At 42.1% G+C, this 22,640-nt stretch overlaps 1 protein-coding gene across 2 annotated transcripts in view; it reads right to left on the reverse strand.

Annotated features, from left to right (window-relative positions):
• Nucleotides 1-9,548: 9,548 nt before the first annotated feature.
• Nucleotides 9,549-22,640, reverse strand: part of ELP2 (elongator acetyltransferase complex subunit 2) — a 43,878-nt gene continuing 30,786 nt past the window's right edge. For both annotated transcript variants that reach the window (XM_024764140.1, XM_024764142.1), the window contains 5 exons: nucleotides 17,040-17,232; nucleotides 15,529-15,650; nucleotides 13,866-13,999; nucleotides 12,996-13,109; nucleotides 9,549-10,107 (listed from right to left, as the gene is read on the reverse strand). In XM_024764140.1, coding sequence (XP_024619908.1) covers nucleotides 9,951-10,107; nucleotides 12,996-13,109; nucleotides 13,866-13,999; nucleotides 15,529-15,650; nucleotides 17,040-17,232 — 720 coding nt within the window. In that variant the 3' untranslated portion in view covers nucleotides 9,549-9,950. The remainder of the gene's footprint in view (nucleotides 10,108-12,995; nucleotides 13,110-13,865; nucleotides 14,000-15,528; nucleotides 15,651-17,039; nucleotides 17,233-22,640) is intronic.

Below are 22,640 nucleotides of genomic sequence, written 5' to 3' on the forward strand. Positions count from 1 at the left end.
AGGGGCGGCGCCTCTCCCGGCAGGCCGGGCTTGCCACGGGCTCGCTGACTCACGGAGTTTCACTGCTTTCGGCCCTTTTCCCACCTGGGGGCAGGGGGAGGGAGTGCCAGTGATTGTCTCTTTTAACTGCTTTCCAACGGAGTCCACGGAGACACCCCCAGACCCTTGGAACACAAAGTTCTAGTTTACGGTACCACGGAGAGGCTGATGCAAGATGCAACGAATTGCTTTTTGCTGCTGGGCATCCTGGAACCTGGCGATCCTTCCCGCCGACTCTCCCTGGCCCGAGCCCAGCGCAGCGCCCAGGAGCCTCACTCTCCGTGGAGGAACCCCAGTGTGCGGGGCGGGGCGTTTGCAAGGAGACTTCCCCAACTGCTGTTCCCCAGTGGGGCGTGTGCTCGGCGTTTCTGAGAATGTGGCTGAGCAAAAGGTGGAAGAGGAAAAAGATTGGGGACCGATGAGTTTGGTTAATAAGGTCGCGGCAGGGGCCACCGTCGGGACCCGGTAGCTCCAGTGTGACCCAAGCAAAAGCACCTCCTCCGCTCCGCCAGGGGCCTGCATCCCAGGACACCACTGCCTCAAGTGTGGAGAGGCGGGCCAAACCCACGGGCGGGAATTGCCCGGCCCAGTGTGAGTGTGGAAGCTGGTGGGCAGGTGGGGGCCGGCTTCCGGGGATGGAGTGAAAGGTACTGGAGGCCCAGGAAAGGTTCCCGAGGTGAGGGGAGGGCTGTGCAGAACCCGCATCGGAGGGCTGCAAAGTCTGGAGGCTTAAGTGAGGACTCAGATTCGGGTCCTTGGGGACCGAAGGTGGGGCCCCAGGAATGGACCACTGGCTCTGTTGTAGGAAGAATGGGGCGTGAGAGGGTGGTCTTGGTCATATCCCAAGTCATATTCCTGGGGCAGACGGTGCAGGTAAGAATTCAAGAGCTAGCCATAGTAAAGTGAAAGGTTTATTGAGACAGACACACACTCCGTACACAGTGTGGTTCGTCTCAGAAGGCGCGAGAGGTGCCAGGGAAATATGGGGTGTTTAGTTTTTATGGGCTGGGTAATTTCATAGGCTATGAGCGGGAGGAATATTCTAGCTATCTTAGAGAAGGGGCAGGGATTTTCAGGAATTGGGGCAGCACCCACTTTTGGTCTTTTATGGAACTGTCATGGCACGGGTGTGTCGTTTAGCAGATGCTAATGTATTACAATGAGAGTATAATGAGGCTCAAGGCCTACTGGAAGTTGAATCTTCCGCCATCTTGGGCCTAGTAGGTTCTAACCAGTTTTTGTCACTTCCTGTTCTTCTTAATGGTTGTGTCATTCCTTTAATGGTTGTGCTCTGCCCCCTTCCTTTCTGTCTCAGCTCTCAAAGCATGCTGCAGTGGGACAAGGTGGGAAGGACACACAGGCCACAAGTACACTGCCTGTGCTACAGCCAGGCCCTCAGTCACCCTGTGTGTGCGCTGCAGGCACCTTGGGATGCGTGACAATGCGTGGAGTAGACTCCCCGGTCCAGCCTCTGTTTGTATAAAAAGCAAGGGTTCTGCTGCCTGGTGGCCCACCAGCCCCTCCTGGCTCAGCCCCCAATACCAGGTCTGAGAAAGACCCTGGGGGTCGGGGAGGCGTGTTGTGTCCCAGGCCAGAGCCGTTGGGTACGGGGCTGCAGTGCTACAGCCGGTGCCTAGGCTTCCCCTTGCCTAGGTGGCCCCTGCCTGAAGACTGCCCTAGCTAGTCTCACTCACTGCAGAATCCCCAGGATCAGGACTTCCCTGGAGGTCCAGTGGCTAAGACTCCACGCTCCCAACGCAGGGGCCTGGGTTTGATCCCTGGTCAGGGAACTAGATCCTGCATGCCGCAACTAAGAGTTCACATGCCGCAACTGAAGATCCCCGATTCTGCATGCTGCAACGAAAAAAGATCCCACATGCCTTAACTAAGACCCGGCGCAGCCAAATATATAAATACATATTTTTAAAAAAGAATCCCCAGGACCTTACTCTGGAAGGAATGAACGTTATCGATGGATGGATGCCCGAGTTTGCCCCTTAGCATTCACCATCCAACCACCTCCCTGCGGCATACCGTTTGGCCATACTTGGAGCAGGAACCTTGGGCATCTTGGCCTCACTCCCTTGCACTCTAACCTCTCAATTTGACTTCTGGTAACAGTACCGACAGGAGCAGGCACTGCACTGGGCACATGTATACTCTTATCTGTGCTAATTATTCAACAGTTAAATAAACAGATCTATGAGGTGGCTCTTACAGGTGGGGTAGCTGTGGCAGAGAGAGGTACAGTAACTTGCTCAAGGGCACACAGCTAGAAGAAGGTGGACAAGTTAGCGCCTGGGAAGTCAGTCTCCAAAGCCCAACCAGTTAAATGTGTTCAACAATCTCTCTGGTGTAAGCCACGGTGGTCCTCAGCGCCTCCGCCTCCCCACCTCTAAGTTGGGGAGAGTGCTGGGGGTTGATGCTCCCCTCACCCCTCCTTTTAATGCATTACTTCTCCCCGAGGATCTCCTTGAGGCCAGCCCTTTCAGGAATTAACCTGCCAGAATCATCTGGAAGCCTATTAAAATGCAGATTCTGATTAAGTTGTGGGGCATGGTGGTTAAGGTTCTGTGTTTCTGACTCGCCTGGGCGATGTGGACACTGGGGTCCTTGGACTGCACCCTGAGCAGTGAGGGCCTAGGTTACTTCCCTGGGAATGTAAGGAGTACCTCTCCTCAAGGTGTTATGTGGCCAAGTAACAAATCACAAATCCACAAGGGTGTTACTTTAGGACAGACTTGCTAGGGAACAATCTGAATGGGCAAAGTCAGAACTCCTTTAAAAAAAATTTTTTTTTAATTGTGTTAAAATATACATAACATAAAACTTACCCCTCTTAGCCATTTTTAAGTGCACAGTTCAGTAATATCACGTATAGGAAGGAATGAACCACCTTGTTGTGCAAACAATCTCCAGAACTCTTTTCATCTTGCAAAACTTAAACTCTATACCCATTAAATAAGAACTCCCCTTTCCCCCTCCCCCAGCCTCTGGCAATCACCATTCTATTTTCTGTATCTACGAATTTGGCTACTCTAGATACCTCATATAAGTGGAATCATACAGTATTTGTCTTTCTGTGACTAGCTTATTTCACTCAGCATAATGTCCATGTGGCAGCATGTGTTCAGAATTTCCTTCCTTTTTAAGGCTGAATAATGTTTCACTGTATGTATATACCATATTTTTTGACCCATTCATCTCTTGATGAACACTTGGAATACTTCCACCTCTTGGCTATTGCAAATATGCTATGAACATGGGTGTATGAGCATCTCTTTGAGAATTTACTTCCAATTCTTTTGGATATATATAGTCAGAAGTGGAATTGCTGGATCATATGGCAGTTCTATTTTTAAGTTTTGAGGAATTGCCATAGTGTTGCCCATAGCGGCTACACCATTTTACATTCTCACCAATGGTGCACAAGGGCTCCGATTCCTCCATATTCTCACCAATAGTTATCTTCTGGTTTTGTTTGGTTTGGTTAGGTTTTTGTTATTGTTACAGTAGCCATCCTACTGGGTGTGAGGTAGCCTCTCATTGTGTTGTTGATTTGCATTTCCCTAATGGTTAGTGGTGTTGAGTATCTTTTCACGTGCTTATTGGCCATTTATATATCATCTTTGGAGAATTGTCTGTTCAAGTCCTTTGCTCCCCCCTGCTCTGCCCCCAACTTGGTTGTTTTTTTTTTTTTTGCGGTACGCGGGCCTCTCACTGTTGTGGCCTCTCCCGTTGCGGATCACAGGCTCCGGACGCGCAGGCTCAGTGGCCATGGCTCATGGGCCCAGCCGCTCCGCGGCATGTGGGATCTTCCCGGACCGGGGCACGAACCCGTGTCCCCTGCATCGGCAGGCGGACTCTCAACTACTGTGCCACCAGCGAAGCCCTTGGTTGTTTTTTTATTGTTGAGTTGTAGGAGTTCTTTGTATAGACTGGATATTAACCCTTCAGCAGATCTATCATTTGCAATATTTTCTCCCATCCTGTAGGTTGCCTTTTCACTCTGTTGACTGTGTCCTTTGATGTAGAGTGCAGAACCCTTAAGGTCATTAAAAACCACTGAATTACCACTTAGTCAAGAAGTATCTTTAAGCCCCTGGCTCTGCCCAGGGGACTGTGTGCTCAGGAGGGTGTGAAGATATTGTGCCTACCTCCATGTAGGGAAATGACACAGACAACGGGGGCTGAGCGCCCTGTTGCTTCGCTCCAGGATGCAAGTGTAGAATGGCAGGAGAGAAGAGAGAAAGGAGCTCCTTCCAACCAGGGAGTCCAGGGAAGGCACCCCAAAGGAGGAAGCCTGTGATCTGGGCCACAGTAAAGAAGGGAGGGTAGGGTGGGTGGGGACACCGGGAGCCTCAGTCTCTAATGGGCACCTTCAAGTGCATTTCACCAAGATTCCCTGGGCCTCCACTGCCACAAAGAGACCGTCAGAAATCGGACTGCTCGCTCTTACCCTGCCTGAAGCAGAACCTCCAGTCCCCATCAGTGAATGTCTTACAAGTGTTCATCGTTCAATGAACTCCTGTGCTATAGGCCTACCACTGCTTTATCTCCCCTGGTCCATCTGCTGGCCCTGGGACCTTGGAATAGCCTGAGGTGGTCCATGCTGAGGTCTCAGGCAGCCAGCCTCTGCACCCAAAGTTCACAGCTTTGTAGTGAAACAGCTCTTCAGCTCCTCCGGACACCCCTCTCTCAACCAAGAACTGTGAAAAATATGTCTATAGCCAGATTGGGTAGACAGCCCCAATTGTGTCTTAAAATCTTTCCCCCTTGGTGAGGCTCTGCCCCGGTCCATCCCACTCAGCCTGGTTCTGTACTCAGGATGATGTGTTCCCTGGCAATGGACTCCATTCTTGAGAATCCCCACAATACAGGAGACATTCATTCATGCAGTATTTATTCATTCACTCACTTGGCAACAGTTCAGTGAGTGCCTCTCAGAGTTAGAGTCTGTGGGGATTGAGGAAGGAGGTGGGGCAGGTTTGGGGGCAGGTTTTGAAAGGCAGGTTTAAGTCGGTCTAAGGGAATAGAATTTCATTCCGAAGATTTTTGAGCAAGAAAGTGTCCCCAAGAGGTGATTTCGACCAAACTGTCTAATGACTGTGCCCAGGCTGGATGGGGTGGTGGAATTGGGGGCAGGGAAACCAGCTACAACCTCTTGGAACTGTCCAGGCTTAATTACCGCAGATGAAAATGTGCTTTGGCAGGGACACTCATTCAATGTTCGTTGGGAAGCTGCTCCCTGCTAGGAACATGGTAGGTGCTGGGAAGACGACAGTCCATAAGGCAGCCTCTGGGCTGAGAGGCCCCCAGGACAGTGAAGAAGATGGCTCTACAGCCAGGTCGCCTTTCTGTGCTGCAGGGCCCAAGAAGGGGCCTTCCTTCAAAAGGTTGAGCCTCCTCCACCTAGGACTCCAGAGGGTCCTGGGTTGGGAGGTAGCATTCCACGTACAATGGCCTGGAGGTGCAAAAGGCTCAGAAAATTCCCAAAGCAGGAACTTCATTGAGGCTGGAGCACAGCCTGTGGTAGGGGATGAGGGGTAGGGATGGGGACTGAGGCAAGAGAGTGGGGCAGACCCTACGGTGCAGAGGAGCACGGCTGGGGTCCAGGAGGGACAGGAAGAGGTGTGTCTGAGGCCAGTGACATTTAAGGATCACCTGCCTCCATGCCACTGACTAATGAGAAGGTACAGTCAGAGAGATGGGAGGAGAGCTAGAGGAGAGCGCGTTGGTGGTAACTAAGGCTGAAAAGCCAATTAGGACAAGGACCGATCAGATTATTCAACTTGCTTGGTTCGGTGATAGGCAGTGACCTAAGTGACCATTTCTGTTATCCTGGTGGGGATGGAAGCTCCATTATAACGGTCCAGTCTTAAATGGTAAGGAAGGGTAGAGGTTTTCCACTGACTAAAACCCCCGAGGCCTCTTGATCACGGAGGTAGTTGGCAGTTGCCAATTATGATGGATCATATTTTCTGCCAAGTCGTTGAGATGGGGTCGGTCGGTGTTTCAAAGGAGGGTGAATTTAGTTTGGATAATGAAATTGGTGCTTCCTGCCAGAAGTGAAATGCATACCTCCCTAACAATGAGAACCTGCTGACCTAGATATCCTGACACCGGAGAAATCAGAAGGCCTGCAGAGCAGGAAGAGAGACAGCAGTGGAGTAGGTTTCTCTCCAGAGCCTGGAGGTTGGAAGCTCTGGCAGAAACAACTTGAGAGCAGTGGAAAAAAAGATCAGAAAACGCCAGGAAGCTCCCTCCCCCGGAGTGATAAGAGATCTTTTTTGTGAAAGAAGCTAGAGGGGCAGCTCAAAATCACCATGTTTGGGAACAAGGGCTCCATTATATCCAGACTCATGTTCAAAACAACACCCGGCCCTCTGCCCCGAGTACTAAGCAGACCACAAGAGTGAGAGGGTGGGTGGACCCACAGCTGAGGCCCTTTTCCTGGGGGCCCAGCTTCTCCCTGATCATTCAAGGGTGGGTGGACTGGGCCAAACCACACCCTTCTTGTTCCCTTCTGGGTTAACATCTCCTTCCTGCTCTTTGTTCCCTACCTCTTTATGCCACCAAGACAGGGAAAGGATCTGATGCCAATTTTCCTATTTACTGACCGGTGGATTACACTGAAGAATGCTTCCTCCACCAGCCAGCCATCTGTGCGATCAAACTTGTTCTTGAATTCAGCAAATATTTGACAGTACACAGGGCCAGCTACATTGTGCTAGGTGCTATGGAAAACAAGAAAAATCTGATGCCCTGGACAGAGGGCAGAAGAGTAAGACCCGGAGATCACCTTCCTCTCCACAGATACATCAGAAATACATTCACACGTGGAACGACTCCTACAGAACACCACTGAACGCTGGCAGAAGACCTCAGACCTCCCAAAAGGCAAGAAACTCCCCACATACCTGGGTAGGGCAAAAGAATAAACAGAGACAAATGGATAGGGACGGGGCCTGCACCAGTGGGAGGGAGCTGTGAAGGAGGAAAGGTTTCCACACAACCGTGGGAGAACGCACGGCGCACCTCAGGCTGGTACAACGTCATGCCGGCCTCTGCTGCCGCAGGCTCACCCTGCACTCCGTGCCCCTCCCTGCCCCCGGCCTGAGTGAGCCAGAGCCCCCGAATCTGCTGCTCCTTTAACCCCATCCTGTCTGAGCGAAGAACAGACGCCCTCCGGAAAAAAATCTGAAAGTGAAATTAAGAAAACAATCCCATTTACCATTGCAACAAAAAGAATAAAATACCCAGGAATAAACCTACCTAAGGAGACAAAAGACCTGTGTACAGAAAATTATATGATACTGATGAAAGAAATTAAAGATACAAATAGATGGAGAGATATACCATGTTCTTGGACTGGAAGAATCAACACTGTGAAAATGACTCTACTACCCAAAGCAATCTACAGATTCAATGCAATCCTTATCAAACTACCACTGGCATTTTTCACAGAATGAGAACAAGAAAATTGCACAATTTGTACGGAAACACAAAAGATCCCGAACAGCCAAAACAATCTTGAGAACAAAAAATGGAGCTGGAGGAATCAGGCTCCCTGACTTCAGACTATACTACAAAGCTACAGTAATCAAGACAGTATGGTATTTTTGTCTCCCTCAAATTCCCACAGTCTGTCTTTGGAACCAATAACCATGGCTGCTCCCCGTGAGGCTAGTGGGAAGACAGTGATTTGGCTCCTTGTTGCCCAAGGTAAACATGTGCTGGGAACACAACCCAATCACGTCTCCTCCATGTAGGACAGTCATGTAAGTCAGAAGATAGCAACTGCTTAGGTTGGCACTTGGCATCAGTCTGAGCTTTGATGCTGTGACTAAGGCAGAAAAATGAAATTATCAGGGAAAACAAGGAAGGGCAGGTCAGGGATTCTGAAATACTCCTCAGCAACTCCAGAGCAAAGCTGCAAGACTGCCTTTTGCTTTAGATGTTATGAACTACTACAGTATGGTTCAAAGTGTTCTCCTTTAGCAGATGAAGACCATCATGGTAAAAGTACAATGTATGTGTATGAAGTTCAATATACCATCCAAATGTACAGCAAGTCCTGGGAACACTTACTGAACTGAATTAATTACACACGTGATTACTGAGGAAGATGCTTCAGGACAACTTGGGAAAACTGTCTATTTACAACTGGCAAAACAACAACTAACCATGAACTTGGTCTAAGACTAGGCCTGCTTTCAGGAGACCTTAGGGGGTTGAGTTCCGTGCTGGAAAAGGCTCTAAAGTACTGTTAGTCCACTGAATCTGCTCTGGAATCCCATGTGCTCAGGATCTGAACAAATTGCTGTGTGCCAATGGGACAATTCAGATCCTTCAGCAGATAAGCAAAGAAATCATACTTCAGAGCATCCCGGTTTCTGAGGTTAAGAAGCTCAGGTGCTCACTGCCTTGGTGCATACACGCTCACATGCACACACACACCCCTAAGGGTGTAAGACAAGTTTATACAAATTCAGTGATCTAGAACTGCACTGTCCAAATATGGATATAGCCACTAGCCACAGGTGGCTAGTGAGCATTTGAAATGTGGCTAGTATGAATTGAGATGAGCTGTCAAGTATAAAGTGCAATTTGTAGTGTACAAAGTTTTCATACAGAAGAAAGGGTAAAATATCTCCATAATTTTGTATATTGACTATATTAAAATGATACTATTTGAGATATACTGGATTTGAACAAATGTGTCATTAAAATAAATTACACCTCTTTCTTTTTACTTTATGTGGTTACCAGAAAAGTTTAAAGTACATAGGTAGCTCACATTATATTTCTGTTGGACTAGAAATACTGGATAGCTCTGGTCTAAAAACCTTCATTTAGACTAAGTATCACTTAACTTCTTTGGAAGTAAAATGTCATGTTAGATAATAGCATAAACTCCCACCAAGAAAATCCTCGCCTCCCTGCTTCCAGCTCTTTACTACATACAGTGTGCAAAGTGGCAATCTGCCAGGTGGCTCATGTTCCCACAGGGTCAGGAGAGGCCTGGCTCTCCCACCAGTCTTCGCAGGCTCTCCCACACCCTCTCTTAACCTCTCTCCACCCAACTCCCAAGTGCTCAGCTCTCGTGGGCAGCCTCCCAAAGCTCAGCAGGCACACCCAACACTGTCTTTCTGGTGTGTTCTTCTGCCCTCTGCTCCCATCGCACCCTCTCCCTGGGGCACATCCTTCACGCTCATGACTTCATCCTTCCTCTTGTGACTCATCCTTGCAACTTCACAGAAATTCAGGTGATTCCGACGCTACTTTCCAGCCCCTATATCTCTCAGTTACTTTAAGCACTTTAAGTCAAACTCTGAAGGAAGCATCTATGTACTTTTAAAGAATAAGAGAAGGGACCAACTACAGTTCAACTCACAACCTGCCAAATTCCTAGAATGGTTGGTGTGTACTGGGAGGGAGGGGTCAAGACCACACTTTGTGTGGTCTGCGTATTTATAAAAAACTGTTAAAATAAAAATTGAGTAATCTGGGTTTTATCTCTTTTTATTTTTGAGGCTATCCCTCACAGGAGGGTAGTAAATAATGAAACGTCCCAAACTTTTGAAAAGAGAAGGCCCGAAATGACACAAAATTAGGCAAATTTGCTCATGAAGAAAGAAAGAATAGAGGCTCTCAATGTGGGACACACAGATGCAGGTCTGAATCCCTGAAAGTATGGGCAAGGTTCTGAGACTGTGTGTATATAAACATTTTGAGCAGAGTCTGTAGCTTTCATCATATTTCAAAGGGTCTGAGACTCACATGAGGACTACTGCCTTAGGTCTTAAGCATGAAATGCAATGAAATTATGAGGTAAAGAAAGGTTATCTATTTACATGATAAATATTTTTAAGACACCAACGAGTATATGCTTGCAGTCATTAAGTCCATTACAGTGCATATCTGTTAACTCTGTGTATCTTCACAGTGTGATCTTCACCACAACTTGCAAAGTGTAACCATTCAGTGCCTTCTGCTTCATTCTGTTCAGTTTTTCCATTACAGTTCTTCCAGCATAATTTTTTGATAGCAAGTGTATGACTTTGGCTAAAACAAAGATAGAGAAATCATGAAATGAATGTATGCTATGACTATGAAATATTTTTCTGGGTGCTCACCTGCATATTAATTCAGTTAGTATGCTCTTCCTATTAGTGTTGTTAACATAAATAGAAGTCAAAACCTGACCATCTAAATGTACAGGTTTTAAAATACCATCACTAATATTTATAATACCACCAGCAATTTTATGTTAGCCTTGAAAACGTTTTACTTACTGACCAAGGATACCACCAAAAAGAGCAAGAAATAGACAATGCATTTATGTCAAATTTTGCTTTAACCATCAATTTTAACTATTAAAATCAGTCTTTCAGGTAACATTACTAAATGTGTTTCTTTTCTAAAGAATTCCAACTTTGCAACATATTCTATATTTGATCTTCTGACATCCCTGTAACTTGAATGGACGCTTACTCTCATTATTTACTGCTGGGTAAGAAAAGATAGTGAAAGATTTAATAGACTACCCAGTGAAAGAACCTTGGTCTCCAATGTGACCTGTAACTGCATGACCCTGGGCAAGATGTTCATATTAACACACTACCCCCAGCCCCCATCCTCATGGCTAACCTAGGATGCTACCAAACATAGATTATTAATAAATCTCTATGAAATATAATATCCTCTATAAATTTAACCTGCAAACCAGTCCTCCAAACCAAAACGGAATAAGGTGAATATGGTGCAAGTTTTAAAGCAGTAAACACTGAAAATAATATCTGAGCTCACAAATTATACTTGCAGACTCTGAGAGTCCCTGTCACCAACGCACTCTCAGGATCAAAAGAATGAAGTATAGCCTCGAAGTGATGAAACACATTTAGAAAAATCAGCACACCAGAACCTAAGTCACCAAATGACTGTGAGCCCTTGCAAGTGGCCACTCTAGAAGGGTCCACACATTCCAACAATGCTGCAGTGTTTCCTGAAATTCTCCTAAAGGAAATGCTTCCACACAGACTACGACCTGAGTATTCTCAATGAGAGCTCATCTTCCTTTGAGGATGAATCTGATTACTGAAAGAAGTCAAAAGTCATCTGGATATGAGCTTATAAATAAGATGAAGGTTAAGCTAAAAAAAAAAAAAGTGAATGGTCAAAATGAGGAAAACTTTATATAAAAGGTATCATAATTGGTTTTCTTGCATCACTGGTAAGCTAGTTTTGAACACAGTTCCTAAAGAGAAGTTCCAAAAATATTTTAAGTAACAGCAACATCACTGGGATCTCATTTGTTCTGGATTAATATTAAAGTTCTCTCATTTCATTAAAAGAATGATTTGAAGTAGTGACATCACTGAAACAAGAATATATTTAGACTAGTATATATATATATATATATATATATAGTACTTTGCTTCCCAGAGAAGTTACTTTGAGGGACAGTACTTATTTGGCTATATATGCTTTGAGATGGTATGTTTCGTTTCTTTTCTTTTTTGGTAATGTTCTTTAAATCCAGCGTGTTAACAGATCACATTTAGAAGACAGGGAGTTCGGGGAGCCAACCTAGAAGGCAGTGCTTGCTTATATTACCTTCGTTTATATTTCATTATCAGCAAAACCTTTCATTTGAAAAGTACTCGTAATCTGATAAGTGTAATATTAGCAATCCAAATAATATAAGGTAAGCCAGGAATTAGTTCTTGCAAATCCAAAGTCACCACAATGACTAAAAAAATTTTAAATGAAAAACTCAAATTCTGTACATGTCCCCTGCCCATACTTTCTGAGGGGCTTCTTGCCACTGTTCCACATTCAGGCCACAGAAGTGGTCTGGGTACTAGGCAGAGGCAGAGCAAGCATCATGGGTAGGGCAAAGTGAAAGGAAGGAAAAGAAGAGGAGGGGAGGCCAGGAAGAGAGGAAGTTTCAAGTGCCTGAGACATGGAATTTCATTGGATACCTCTCTGTTCAGTAAGCCAATAGCATGAACTGTTTCAACAGCTAAACCCAGCATCAGAGAGGTGGGAGAGAACCCATGAGGACAGCAGTAATAAAGCAGATCTCATTTTAAATACATTTAAATAAATACAATTATCATGAGCATTAACATGCTTTGCTGGTAAGGAGACAAACTCCCCTGGAAGGTACATCTTGTACAATATGTCTCTCGGCATCAAGCCAATGACCTTCCTCATGATGCTGTTGTTTGGAATTGTATTTGAAGTTATATTTTGGATAGTTTAAATACATGAAGGTTGAAGAATCCTAAAACAAATCTAACACAGAATGACATGAATGACTTTTTGAAAGTTTAGTCATTTTTAACTAATGAAATGGGTAAAGAAGTAGATTAAAAAGTGTTCCCTGCTGTCTAAGCAGGCAAATGAGGAGGAGGCTGTAAATAGCAGGTGCTCTGAGCAGCTCAGGTGGCAAAGGCCCACGCCCAGGGCACGAGGCTCAGGAGCACTTACTCTGCCTGAAGGCTGGTCACAGGGCTTTGAGGGGCACTTGACGGTTTACTCCATCTCAGGATGTGAGCTAAGGTGTTCAAACACGAGATTCGGCTACCAAACACAATCTATAATATTTCCAAAACAACACCAACATTTTGAATTAAATTTTACTAAGATTCTACTTAGTCAAATTCTGAAACTCATCATTATGAAAATCACTTTCATCTCCAATGCGCTGTCTGTAAACACAGTATCATGCAAACAAGCAATTTGGTCAAATAAACTTTTAAAAAACAAGTGCAGTATAGTAATAAATGTCAATCTCAAGAGACTGTCAAAACACAGAGGTACAAATTAGCAGTGAGCACCATGAACAGATCTGTGTTTCTCTCCACGCAAATGTGACATAAGATTTGCTGCTAAAGACTCCATGATATCTATCTAATCTGATGGAAGCAAAAACAGGAAGGAAATACCTTTGACTTGTTTCTACACAGTGCCTCCAGTCATTTATTTCTGGAACTTGATCAGTCTTCTTCCAAGAATATAAACAAATCTTTCCACACTCTAATCCTACTGCAACAACGTATCTGTTTTTAAGGGAAGGGAAAGACAGTGATTAATTTAGCATGAACTTCTGTTATCTCCATCATCACCAATCTAAAGTAGTTCTTCAGTGCTCCCAACTGTCTCTGGCTTACAAAGGACTCTGTTTAAAATTCGGGTCCAGGATCCAGTGCGCTGCTCTACTGTGCGCTCACAGAGCCTCCTCTCCATCGAGGATGCTCACGGTTTTACCTCTGCCCTCTGCTGGCAAGGCCTGTAAGCCAGTGTTTCCCTGGCTGGCAGCAGAGACCTTTGTTCTACTGAAGATACTTGTTACAGAGAAAGCACCACAGTCCTAAATTTGGTGAAATAAGAACCTCTCAAAAGCCACACTCCCGATCTCTATTTCACCACACTGAATATCATCAAGCTCTATCAATTTAGCAATTCTTTTGAGAGGAGTTCCCTGGTGGTCCAGTGTTTGGGGCTCTGAGCTTCCACTGTGGGGGGGCCTGGGTTTGATACCTGATCTGGGAACTAGGATCCCACAAGCCACGCACCGCAGCCAAACCAACCAACAAATAAATAAATAAATAGGGGTTGATCAGAAAGATAAGATAAAATAAAATGGTGTTAAAAACAAAAAAGAAATCCTATGAGAAACATAAGCATTATAAAAAAAAATAGTTAACTTGGAAGCTAAGAGAACCCAAAGATGAAAGTATAAGAGGGCTACACATTGAGAAACTAAGTGGTCTTCTTAAAGAAAACATAAGATGAAGCCCCACACAGAGACTGACCGTTGGGTAAGGTTAAGTACTGGGCAGACACTGATGGCAGTCACAGCTCCGCCCACGTCCAGAACGGAGGAGCAGGGGCCGATGCTGTGCTCAGTGGAGTCATCGCTGGAGTCGCACTCACCCCAGACAACCACCTAACACAAACAGATCAAACTCTGTGAAACTTTCTCTTTGCAAGGTTTCTAGCAATGCATTAGAGAGTTTCAATGGCATAGAGGACACTGACATTTTAAAAAATGCATCATTTTCATTTGTGTTCCAGGACTTCTGAGCATTTCAAGCATCACAGAGAAGCCACCATGTAGCAGATACCTGTCTCTGAGACCTCAACTACTCAACTGTGCTGGTCCAAAGATGACTGTCCCTGCCCAGAGACCAGGTGTGTTTAGCCTGCTCTTTACACTCAGGAAACCAGTTCTGATCCAGTGAGATTCTGTCCACCACGTCCTCAAGGTGCTCGTGCACCACCCCAAGAAATTACCACAAAAGGCATGAAACCAACCAAGTCCCCGTCTCTTCTTCTACACCACCCACTGCTCATGGAATCAGCTCAGCTCACTCGGGAGGCCCTAACCTTGATGATACACCGCATAAGAAATGAGGCTTTCCTGGAAGCTCATGCCTCAGAAGGGTGTGAATGGTCACAAAGAAATGGAGAGGGAAGTGAAAACGCAGGACCAAAGCAAGATTCTGAGCAGAGGGCTCCGCCCAAGCAAGCAGGAGTGCATTTCTGAGACTGCATGGCGGATGATACTTTGTCCGTTTCAGCCTTGACCTAACTGTGACAGCCACAGCTGGACCATCTGCTACCAGGCCTGACTGGAAGGCAGAAGCAGTCCTGCTGCCTGAGCAGCTAGCAGAGTAGGAAGACAAATGCCGGGGAAGAAATGAATAGGCAAATGACAGAAGTAAAGGTCTGAGAGAAAGCACTTCAGAGGCTAACATTTCAGTGTTTCATTGAGTGACAGCATGCTGTGTTAGTCCTCTGCTTCTGTAACTTGTACCATGACTGTGACTGGAGAGGGCAGGAGAGGAGAGGAAACGCTCAAGTGCCTCAGCGCCTCTGGTCTGCAGGAAGTGCAGAAAAAGGAAAGGATGCTTTAAAGGGCATGAAAACAGAGGAAAGACCAGAGGCCAGGGGAACATTTCCCAGAGAACAAGGGCGAGGGTCATGGTCAAGAACCTACTGCTAGCTAACTTGTTCTGATTTTTTTCACGGCTCGTGACACACACAGGCACACACCCCGCCTCCTTCGCTGAATGAAAAATGTAATAATCATTCATTATAGAAAGAATTTTAAATTCCCAAAAGTATGAAAAAGAAAAGCAGAAACTGTCTTTCCCTATGTCCCTCCATCCACTCCTGCTCTCCTACTTTCTTAGTCCTGACCCATTTCCTTTACTACTTTTTCTCCTACTGGAGCCATCTGATAGTCATGTGTCTGAAGGGACTTCTTCTCGTATTTGATATTTCAGAGACATGTATTATAGAATTTAACAAGTAAGAAAAGCCTTTTTATGTATGCATATGAAAAACACAGAAGGAAATAAATAAACTGATTTTTAAAAGATGTATCAGAAAATTAGGATTACGTGCTTTTTATCCAAACACACCTGTAATATTATTTTGCATTTGAAAAAATATTAAGTTAAAAAAAATTACCTTTTTGTCCCGACTTCCAGTGAAGAAATACTTGCCATCAGGACTCCAATCACAAGACCAAATAATTCTACTGTGCACAGCGGTGATTTTGTTAGTGAAGGCAAAGAGACTGAAAACTGGGTCTGAAAGAAACACATATGCACTAGTCACAAAGTGGAGAGAGCAGTTTTTTACCTGTTAGAAAGCTATGCTTAAATGCCATACACAACATGTAATTTAACAATCAATTTATGTACACAGACTTTTGCAACCAAGGCCAGGCAGCTGATCCCTCACCAGAAGGCTATGTGCATACAGTTATTTTTCTAGTAGGAAATGCTTTTATACTGACTAGTCACTCTCTAGTGACTGATGACAAACATCTTCTGGACACTTAACTAAAAGTTCAATTTATGCTTATGGAAGAAGCCTGATGAAATTTAAACTTACTCAGGAAGTAGCCAGATCTGTGTATTAAGCTATGGAAAAAAAGACTAATGAACCCTTAAATAATGTAAAAGAAAAAAACGAACTTAAAAAAAATCTCTTCCCTTGCAATATTTTAAGTGTAGGGTAACTAACTTCTAGCCCTCATAGGGACTAAAAGTAAAAGACATAACTGTGTATGGAGGGTAGACTAATGTATCTATTAATCCACAATCCATAAAGATACAGCAAATTAAAGGATTTGTTATTAGTATAATATCACTTTAACTTTTTTAAAAAAGTAAAAGTTGCATGTTAGGAAATCACTAGTTGCAAATGAAATCAGTCTGTTACAACATATACTGCTCAATATGTGTCATAGTCCCTGGTATTCTCTAAAACACAAAAAACCCAAAGGACTAAACATATCCTAAGATGAAACTGCAGTAGGTTTTATCAATGGAAAAATTAAAAACAGGATTAAACAACACAAAGTACTTTAAATGCTCTCTAGATTTTACCTACTCAATGAAACTGGAAGAATAAGAATAGGCTACTGCTGCAATCACACGAAGCTTTTTTTCCTTTTCCTTTTCCTTTTTTTTTTTCAACTTATGCCAGATCCAAAGTAGAATGCAGGTAGGTGTGTTAACATTTTGCCCAGGGGTCATGTTATTCACAAATGGATGCCTAAAACACCCCCTCCCAATTATCACTGTGACAGAGGTGGGTAGGTGAATGGTAAAGACAATGGTCCTTCTGAGTTTCATAATTTAACTGTATATTCATTATTCCTGTCCCATAAAATCCTCAGTATATATCATCCATTTGGTTTTATGGTGGCATTCTGTAACCATCTGTGAAATCCAAATTTTCTACATGTAGATTTTTATGTTTCTTTAACTGAGATGTCTGAATACATATCATCCTTACAAGGAAGGTCAAGTCTTCCTCAGTTATCACAAAACTTTGAAAGACTCACAACAACCAGACTCTGCCCTTCACCCTGTTATCATTTCTATTTCTCTTTACACAATAGCTGCTCAAAGTAGGTAAATGGACATAACTGTTTCACTAATAATCTTCCCAACCAGCAGCTGTTTTACCTAACTCAGGTGAGACTGTGTCCTGCCTTTTCCACAGTGACCAGGTCCGATCTCTGGAAACAGCTAGTAGGAACTTGTCATCAGGAGAGAAGGCCATCTGTGTGACAGTCAAACTGTGGAAAATTAAATTCTGCACCTGTTTCCAAGATGCAGTGTTCCAAAGAATGATAGCTGCATGCTCTTTCTTAGCTGCCTACAGGACAGAGATGAAACAATAAAGCAATTAAAGTGAAATGAACCGAAAACATTTTTCAAAATAATATATTGTTTCTATGGTATTTTTTATGTATCTGTGTAAAAAAAAAACAACTTCTGAGAAAATACTATAAATACTATAACAAGGTGTAACCTCTGAGAAGAGACAGACTGGAATTAGAAATGATGAATAATTAGAGACTGGCACTGAAATCACAATTTTAAAAATTGAGTTATATTTAACATACAATATTATATTAGTTTCAGGTATATGACATAGTGGTTCAATATTTTTATACATTATGAAATGATCACCACAGTAAGTCTAGTTACTATCCATCATCATACAAAGTTGTTACCATATTATTGACTATATCCCCTATGGGTACCTTACATCCCTGTGACTTATTTTATAACTGAAAGTTTATACCTCTTAAACCCCTACTTCAGTCATCCCTCCACCCCGCTGAAAACACCCTGTCTATTCCCTGTACCTATGAATCTGTTTCTGTTCTGTTTGTTCATTTGTTTTGTTTTTTAGATTCCATATATAAATGAAATCATTTGGTGTGTGTCTTTCTCTAACTTATTTACTCATTTCACTTAGCATAATACCCTCCAGGTCCATCCATGTTGCCACAAATGGCAAGATTTCATTCCTCTTTTTTAAGGCTGAGTAATATTCCATCACACACACACACACACACACACACACACACACACACCCCACCCCTTCCTTATCCATTCCCCTATCAATGGGCACTTCGGCTGCTTCCATATCTTGGCTATTGTAAATAATGCTACAATGAACATAGAGGTACATATATCTTTATAAATTAATGTTTTCATTTCCTTTGGATAAACAGCCAAAAGAAGAAGTGCTGGATCATATGGTATAGTTCTATTTTTAATTTTTTGAGGAACCTCCATACTACTTTAATATTTTACAAGAAGAATACATCTGTGTATTAACTGTGTAATTAGTAGTTTAGAAACTTTCACTTCTGGTCAATATGGAGTAACAGGGACCAGATTTACTCTCTTGTGTGAAAAAAACTAAAAGATCAGACAAAATACACGAAATAATGGCACTCCAAAATATTAGGTATCTGGCAACAAAGAACACTGATACTTAAAAGACAAAATGAATCACAGAGTAGGAAAAAAAGAAAAAGAAAAAAACAATCACTGAACTCTATGACAACGTCAAGCAGCCAAATATAACTACAGTCTGCAAAAGGATAAGAAAAAAATACTTAAAAAGATAATGGCCAAAAAATTTCCAAATTCAATGAAAACAATAAACCTACAGATCTAAGACGTTCAATAAAACCCAAGCACAAGAAACATGAAGAAAACTATACAACAGAAATCAAATTGTTTAAAACCACTGAAAAATATAAAATTGCAGCTGGAGGAAAAAAAACCATTACTAAGTAACAAAGAAAAATGACAGTGGGCTTCTCATCCAAAACAATGCAAGTCAGAGGAAAATGGAGCAACATTTTTGAAGTACCTAAGGGAAAACCAACAGTTCTTTAGCCACCACTAATACTGTTAAAAAGTGAAGGAGAAATAGATCCTTTTCAGACAGGCAAAAAGCTGAAAAAATTCCTGACCAGCAGAACTGCATTATGAGGAATGTTAAGAACATCCTGTAGGCAGCAGGAAAATAATATCTGATGGAAAAAATATTTTTATTATTTAAATATCTTTAGGGATAATTAACTGTTAAAGTATAAATAATATTGTGGGATTTCTGTGAAGAAGTAAAATGTACAAAAACAATACCACAAAGTAGAAGGAAATGAAAGTATACTTATGTTCTCATACACAAATAGTGCAGTATTACTTGATGGTAAACTGTGGTAAATTAAAGATATATAGTATAAAATGTGAAACAACCAATAAAATAACAAAGAGTCATATCTACTAAACAAAACAAAAAAAAGAAATAAAATGGAATCATAAAAAGGCATCACTTAATCCAAAATAAGTATAATGGATCAAAGAACAGATAGATCAAATAGAAAACAAATAGCAAGATGAAAGGAGTTAATCTATCATATCAATTATTACATCAAATGCAAATGATCTAATAAGCACCCCTATTAAAATGAAAGATTATCAAGATGAGAAAAACAGCAAGACCCAATTACATGCTGTCTCCAAGAAACCCACTTGAAATAAAAGGAAACAAACAGCTTAAAGTAAAATGATGGAAAAAGATACATAATTCAAGCACTACTCAAAGGAAACCTGGAGTGGCTACACTAACATCAGAGAAAGTAAACTTCAGAGCAGAAAATATTACCAGAAGTAAAGAGGTTCATTGCATAATAAGAAACTAGTCAGTTAATCAAGAGAAAATAACCATCATAAATGTTTAGGATCTAACAACAGAACTTCAAAAATACATAAAGTACAAACTGAAGGAACTATAAGGATTAAAAGACAAGTCCACAATTATAGTTAGAGATTTCAAAATGCCATTCACGATAGAACCAAAAGAATAAAGAAGACAATACTGTCAACCAATGTAATTCATATTTTCAGAACACTCGACCCAAAATAAACAGAATCCAAATTCTTCTCAAAAGAACATGGAAATTTACCAAGATTAAATATCAAAGGATTGAAGTCATACTATGTTTTCTGAACAAAATAAACTTAAATTAGAAATCAGTAACAGAAAGATATCTGAAAAACACTCAGTATATGGAAACTAATACATTTCAAAATAACCTAAGTTAAAAAATAAAATCAAAGAGAAATTAGAAAGTGTTTTTAATTGAATGAAAATGAAAACACAACGTATCAAAATTTGCAGAATGCCTCGAAAGCAATACTTAGAGGAAAACATAGCACTTAACACCTATATTAGAAAGAAAGATCTAGAATCAATGACCTCAGTTTTAACCTTATTAGAGACAGAAAAAGAAATGAGGACTTCCCTTGTAGTGCAGTGGTTAAGAATCTGCCTGCCAATGCAGAGGACACGGTTCAAGCCCTGGTCCAGGAGGATCCCACATGCCGCGGAGCAACTAAACCTGTGCGCCACAACTACTGAGCCTGTGCTCTACAACCTGTGAGCCACAAATACTGAGCCCACGTGCCACAACTACTGAAGCCTGTGCACCTAGAGCCTGTGCTCCGCAACAAGGGAAGCCACCACAGTGAGAAGCCAGTGCACCACAATGGAGTGTATGTAGCTCCCTTTCGTCGCAACCAGAGAAAGCCCGTATGCAGCAATGAAGACCCAATGCAGCCAAAAGTAAATCAAAATAAATAAAATAAATAAACCAAAAGCTTGTTCTCTGAAAATATTAATAAAATCATAAACTCATTAATTTCCTGGTCAATTCCCAGAATTCTCTCCCACCAAAAAAAAAAAAGAGGGTATGAGAGAAAAGAGACAAATTGCCAATAACAGGAATAAGAAAGGTAACATCACCAGGGATTCTTCAGGTAATAACAGGATCAAAAGGGAATACTATGAACAACTTTATGCCAATAAATATGACAAATCAGATAAAAGGGGCAAATTTCCTGAAAGACACAAACCATCAAAGTACACCCACGAAAAATTAGATATCTTGAATGAAACAGCCCTGCATCTATTTAAAAAATTATAGGTAGTTAAAAACCTTCCCACAAAGATAACTCAAGGTTAGTTTGCTTCACTGGGAAATTCTACCAAATATTTAAAAAAGGAAATACCAATTCTTCAGAAACTCTTCCAGAAAATTGCAAAGGAGGAAATATTTCTATGAAGCTAATATTACTGTGATACCAAAACCAGATGAAGCCATTACAAGGAAAGAAAACTACACAGCAATGTCTCTCACATACTATATATGAAAGTTTTAAACAAAATTTTAGCAAATTGAATCCAACAATATATAAAAATATAAGAAATCATCAACAAAATGAAAAGGCAACCTACTGAATGGGAGAAAATGTTTGCAAATCATCTGATAAGGGGTTAATATAAAAACTATATAAAGAACACATACATCTGAATAGCAAAATATAAAATAAAATTAAATAAATAAATAAAAAATAGGCAAAGGATCTAAATAGACATTTTTCCAAAGAAGACATATACATGGCCAACAGAAACATGAAAAGATGCTCAACATCACTAATCATAAGGGTAATGCAAATCAAAACCACAATGAGATATCACCTTACACCCATTAGACTGGCTATCATCAAAAAGACAAGGAATAAGTGCTGGAGAGGATATGGGGAAAAGGGAACCCTGTGCCTTGCTGGTGGAAATGTAAACTGGTGCAGCCACTATGAAAAACAGTATGGAGGTTCCTCAAAAAATTAAAACTGGAATTAACATATGATCCAGCAATTCCACTTCTGGGTATTTACCCAAAGAAAATAAAAACACTAACTTGAAAAGATATGTGTACCCCCATGTTCACTGCAGCATTATTTATGATAGCCAACATATGGAAACAACCTAAGTGTCCATCAAATGGATAAAGAAAATGGATCAATGGATAAAGAGAACGGACAGACACACACACCATGGTGGAAGAGTATTCAGCCATAAAAAACAATGAGGGCTTCCCTGGTGGCGCAGTGGTTGAGAGTCCGCCTGCCGATGCAGAGGACACAGGTTCGTGCCCCGGTCCAGGAAGGACCCACGTGCCACGGAGCGACTGGGCCCGTGAGCCATGGCCGCTGAGCCTGCGCGTCCGGAGCCTGTGCTCCGCAACGGGAGAGGCCACAACAGTGAGAGGCCTGCGTGCCGCAAAAAAAAACAAAAAATAAAACAAAAAAAAACCCAATGAAATATTTCCATTTGTGACAACATGGATAGACCTTGTGGGCATTATGCTAAGTGAGATAAGTCAGACAAAGACAAATACTGTACGATCTCACTTATAAGCCGAATCTAAAAACAGCAACAATAAAAAAAACCACCAAGCTCACAGACATACAGAGGATGAATGGTGAGATGCCAGAAGCCAAGACTGGGGGATAGATGAAATGGGTGAAGGGAGTCAAAACGTACAAACGTCCAGCTATAAATAACGAAGTCAGGGGGATGTAACATAGAGCATGGCGATTATAGTTAATATTGCACTGCGTATTTGAAAGTTGCTGAAATCTTAAAAGTCCTCAGCACAAGAAAAAAATATTTCTTGTAACTGTGTATGATGATGGATGTTAGCTAGACTTATTGTGGTGATCACTTCACAATGTATACAAATATTGAATCATTACGTTGCCCACCTGAAACTAATATAATGTTGTATATATATCAGTTATACCTCAATAAAGAGAATAATTGAAAAAATATATATATATAATATAAGCATTTGGGGTTTGGTTCCAGGAGTGCAAAGTTGGTTCATCATTTGAAAAATCAATCCATGTAATTCA

The sequence above is a fragment of the Neophocaena asiaeorientalis genome, unplaced genomic scaffold, assembly GCF_003031525.2.
Source record: "Neophocaena asiaeorientalis asiaeorientalis breed wild unplaced genomic scaffold, Neophocaena_asiaeorientalis_V1.1 scaffold670, whole genome shotgun sequence".
Taxonomy (NCBI): domain Eukaryota; kingdom Metazoa; phylum Chordata; class Mammalia; order Artiodactyla; family Phocoenidae; genus Neophocaena; species Neophocaena asiaeorientalis.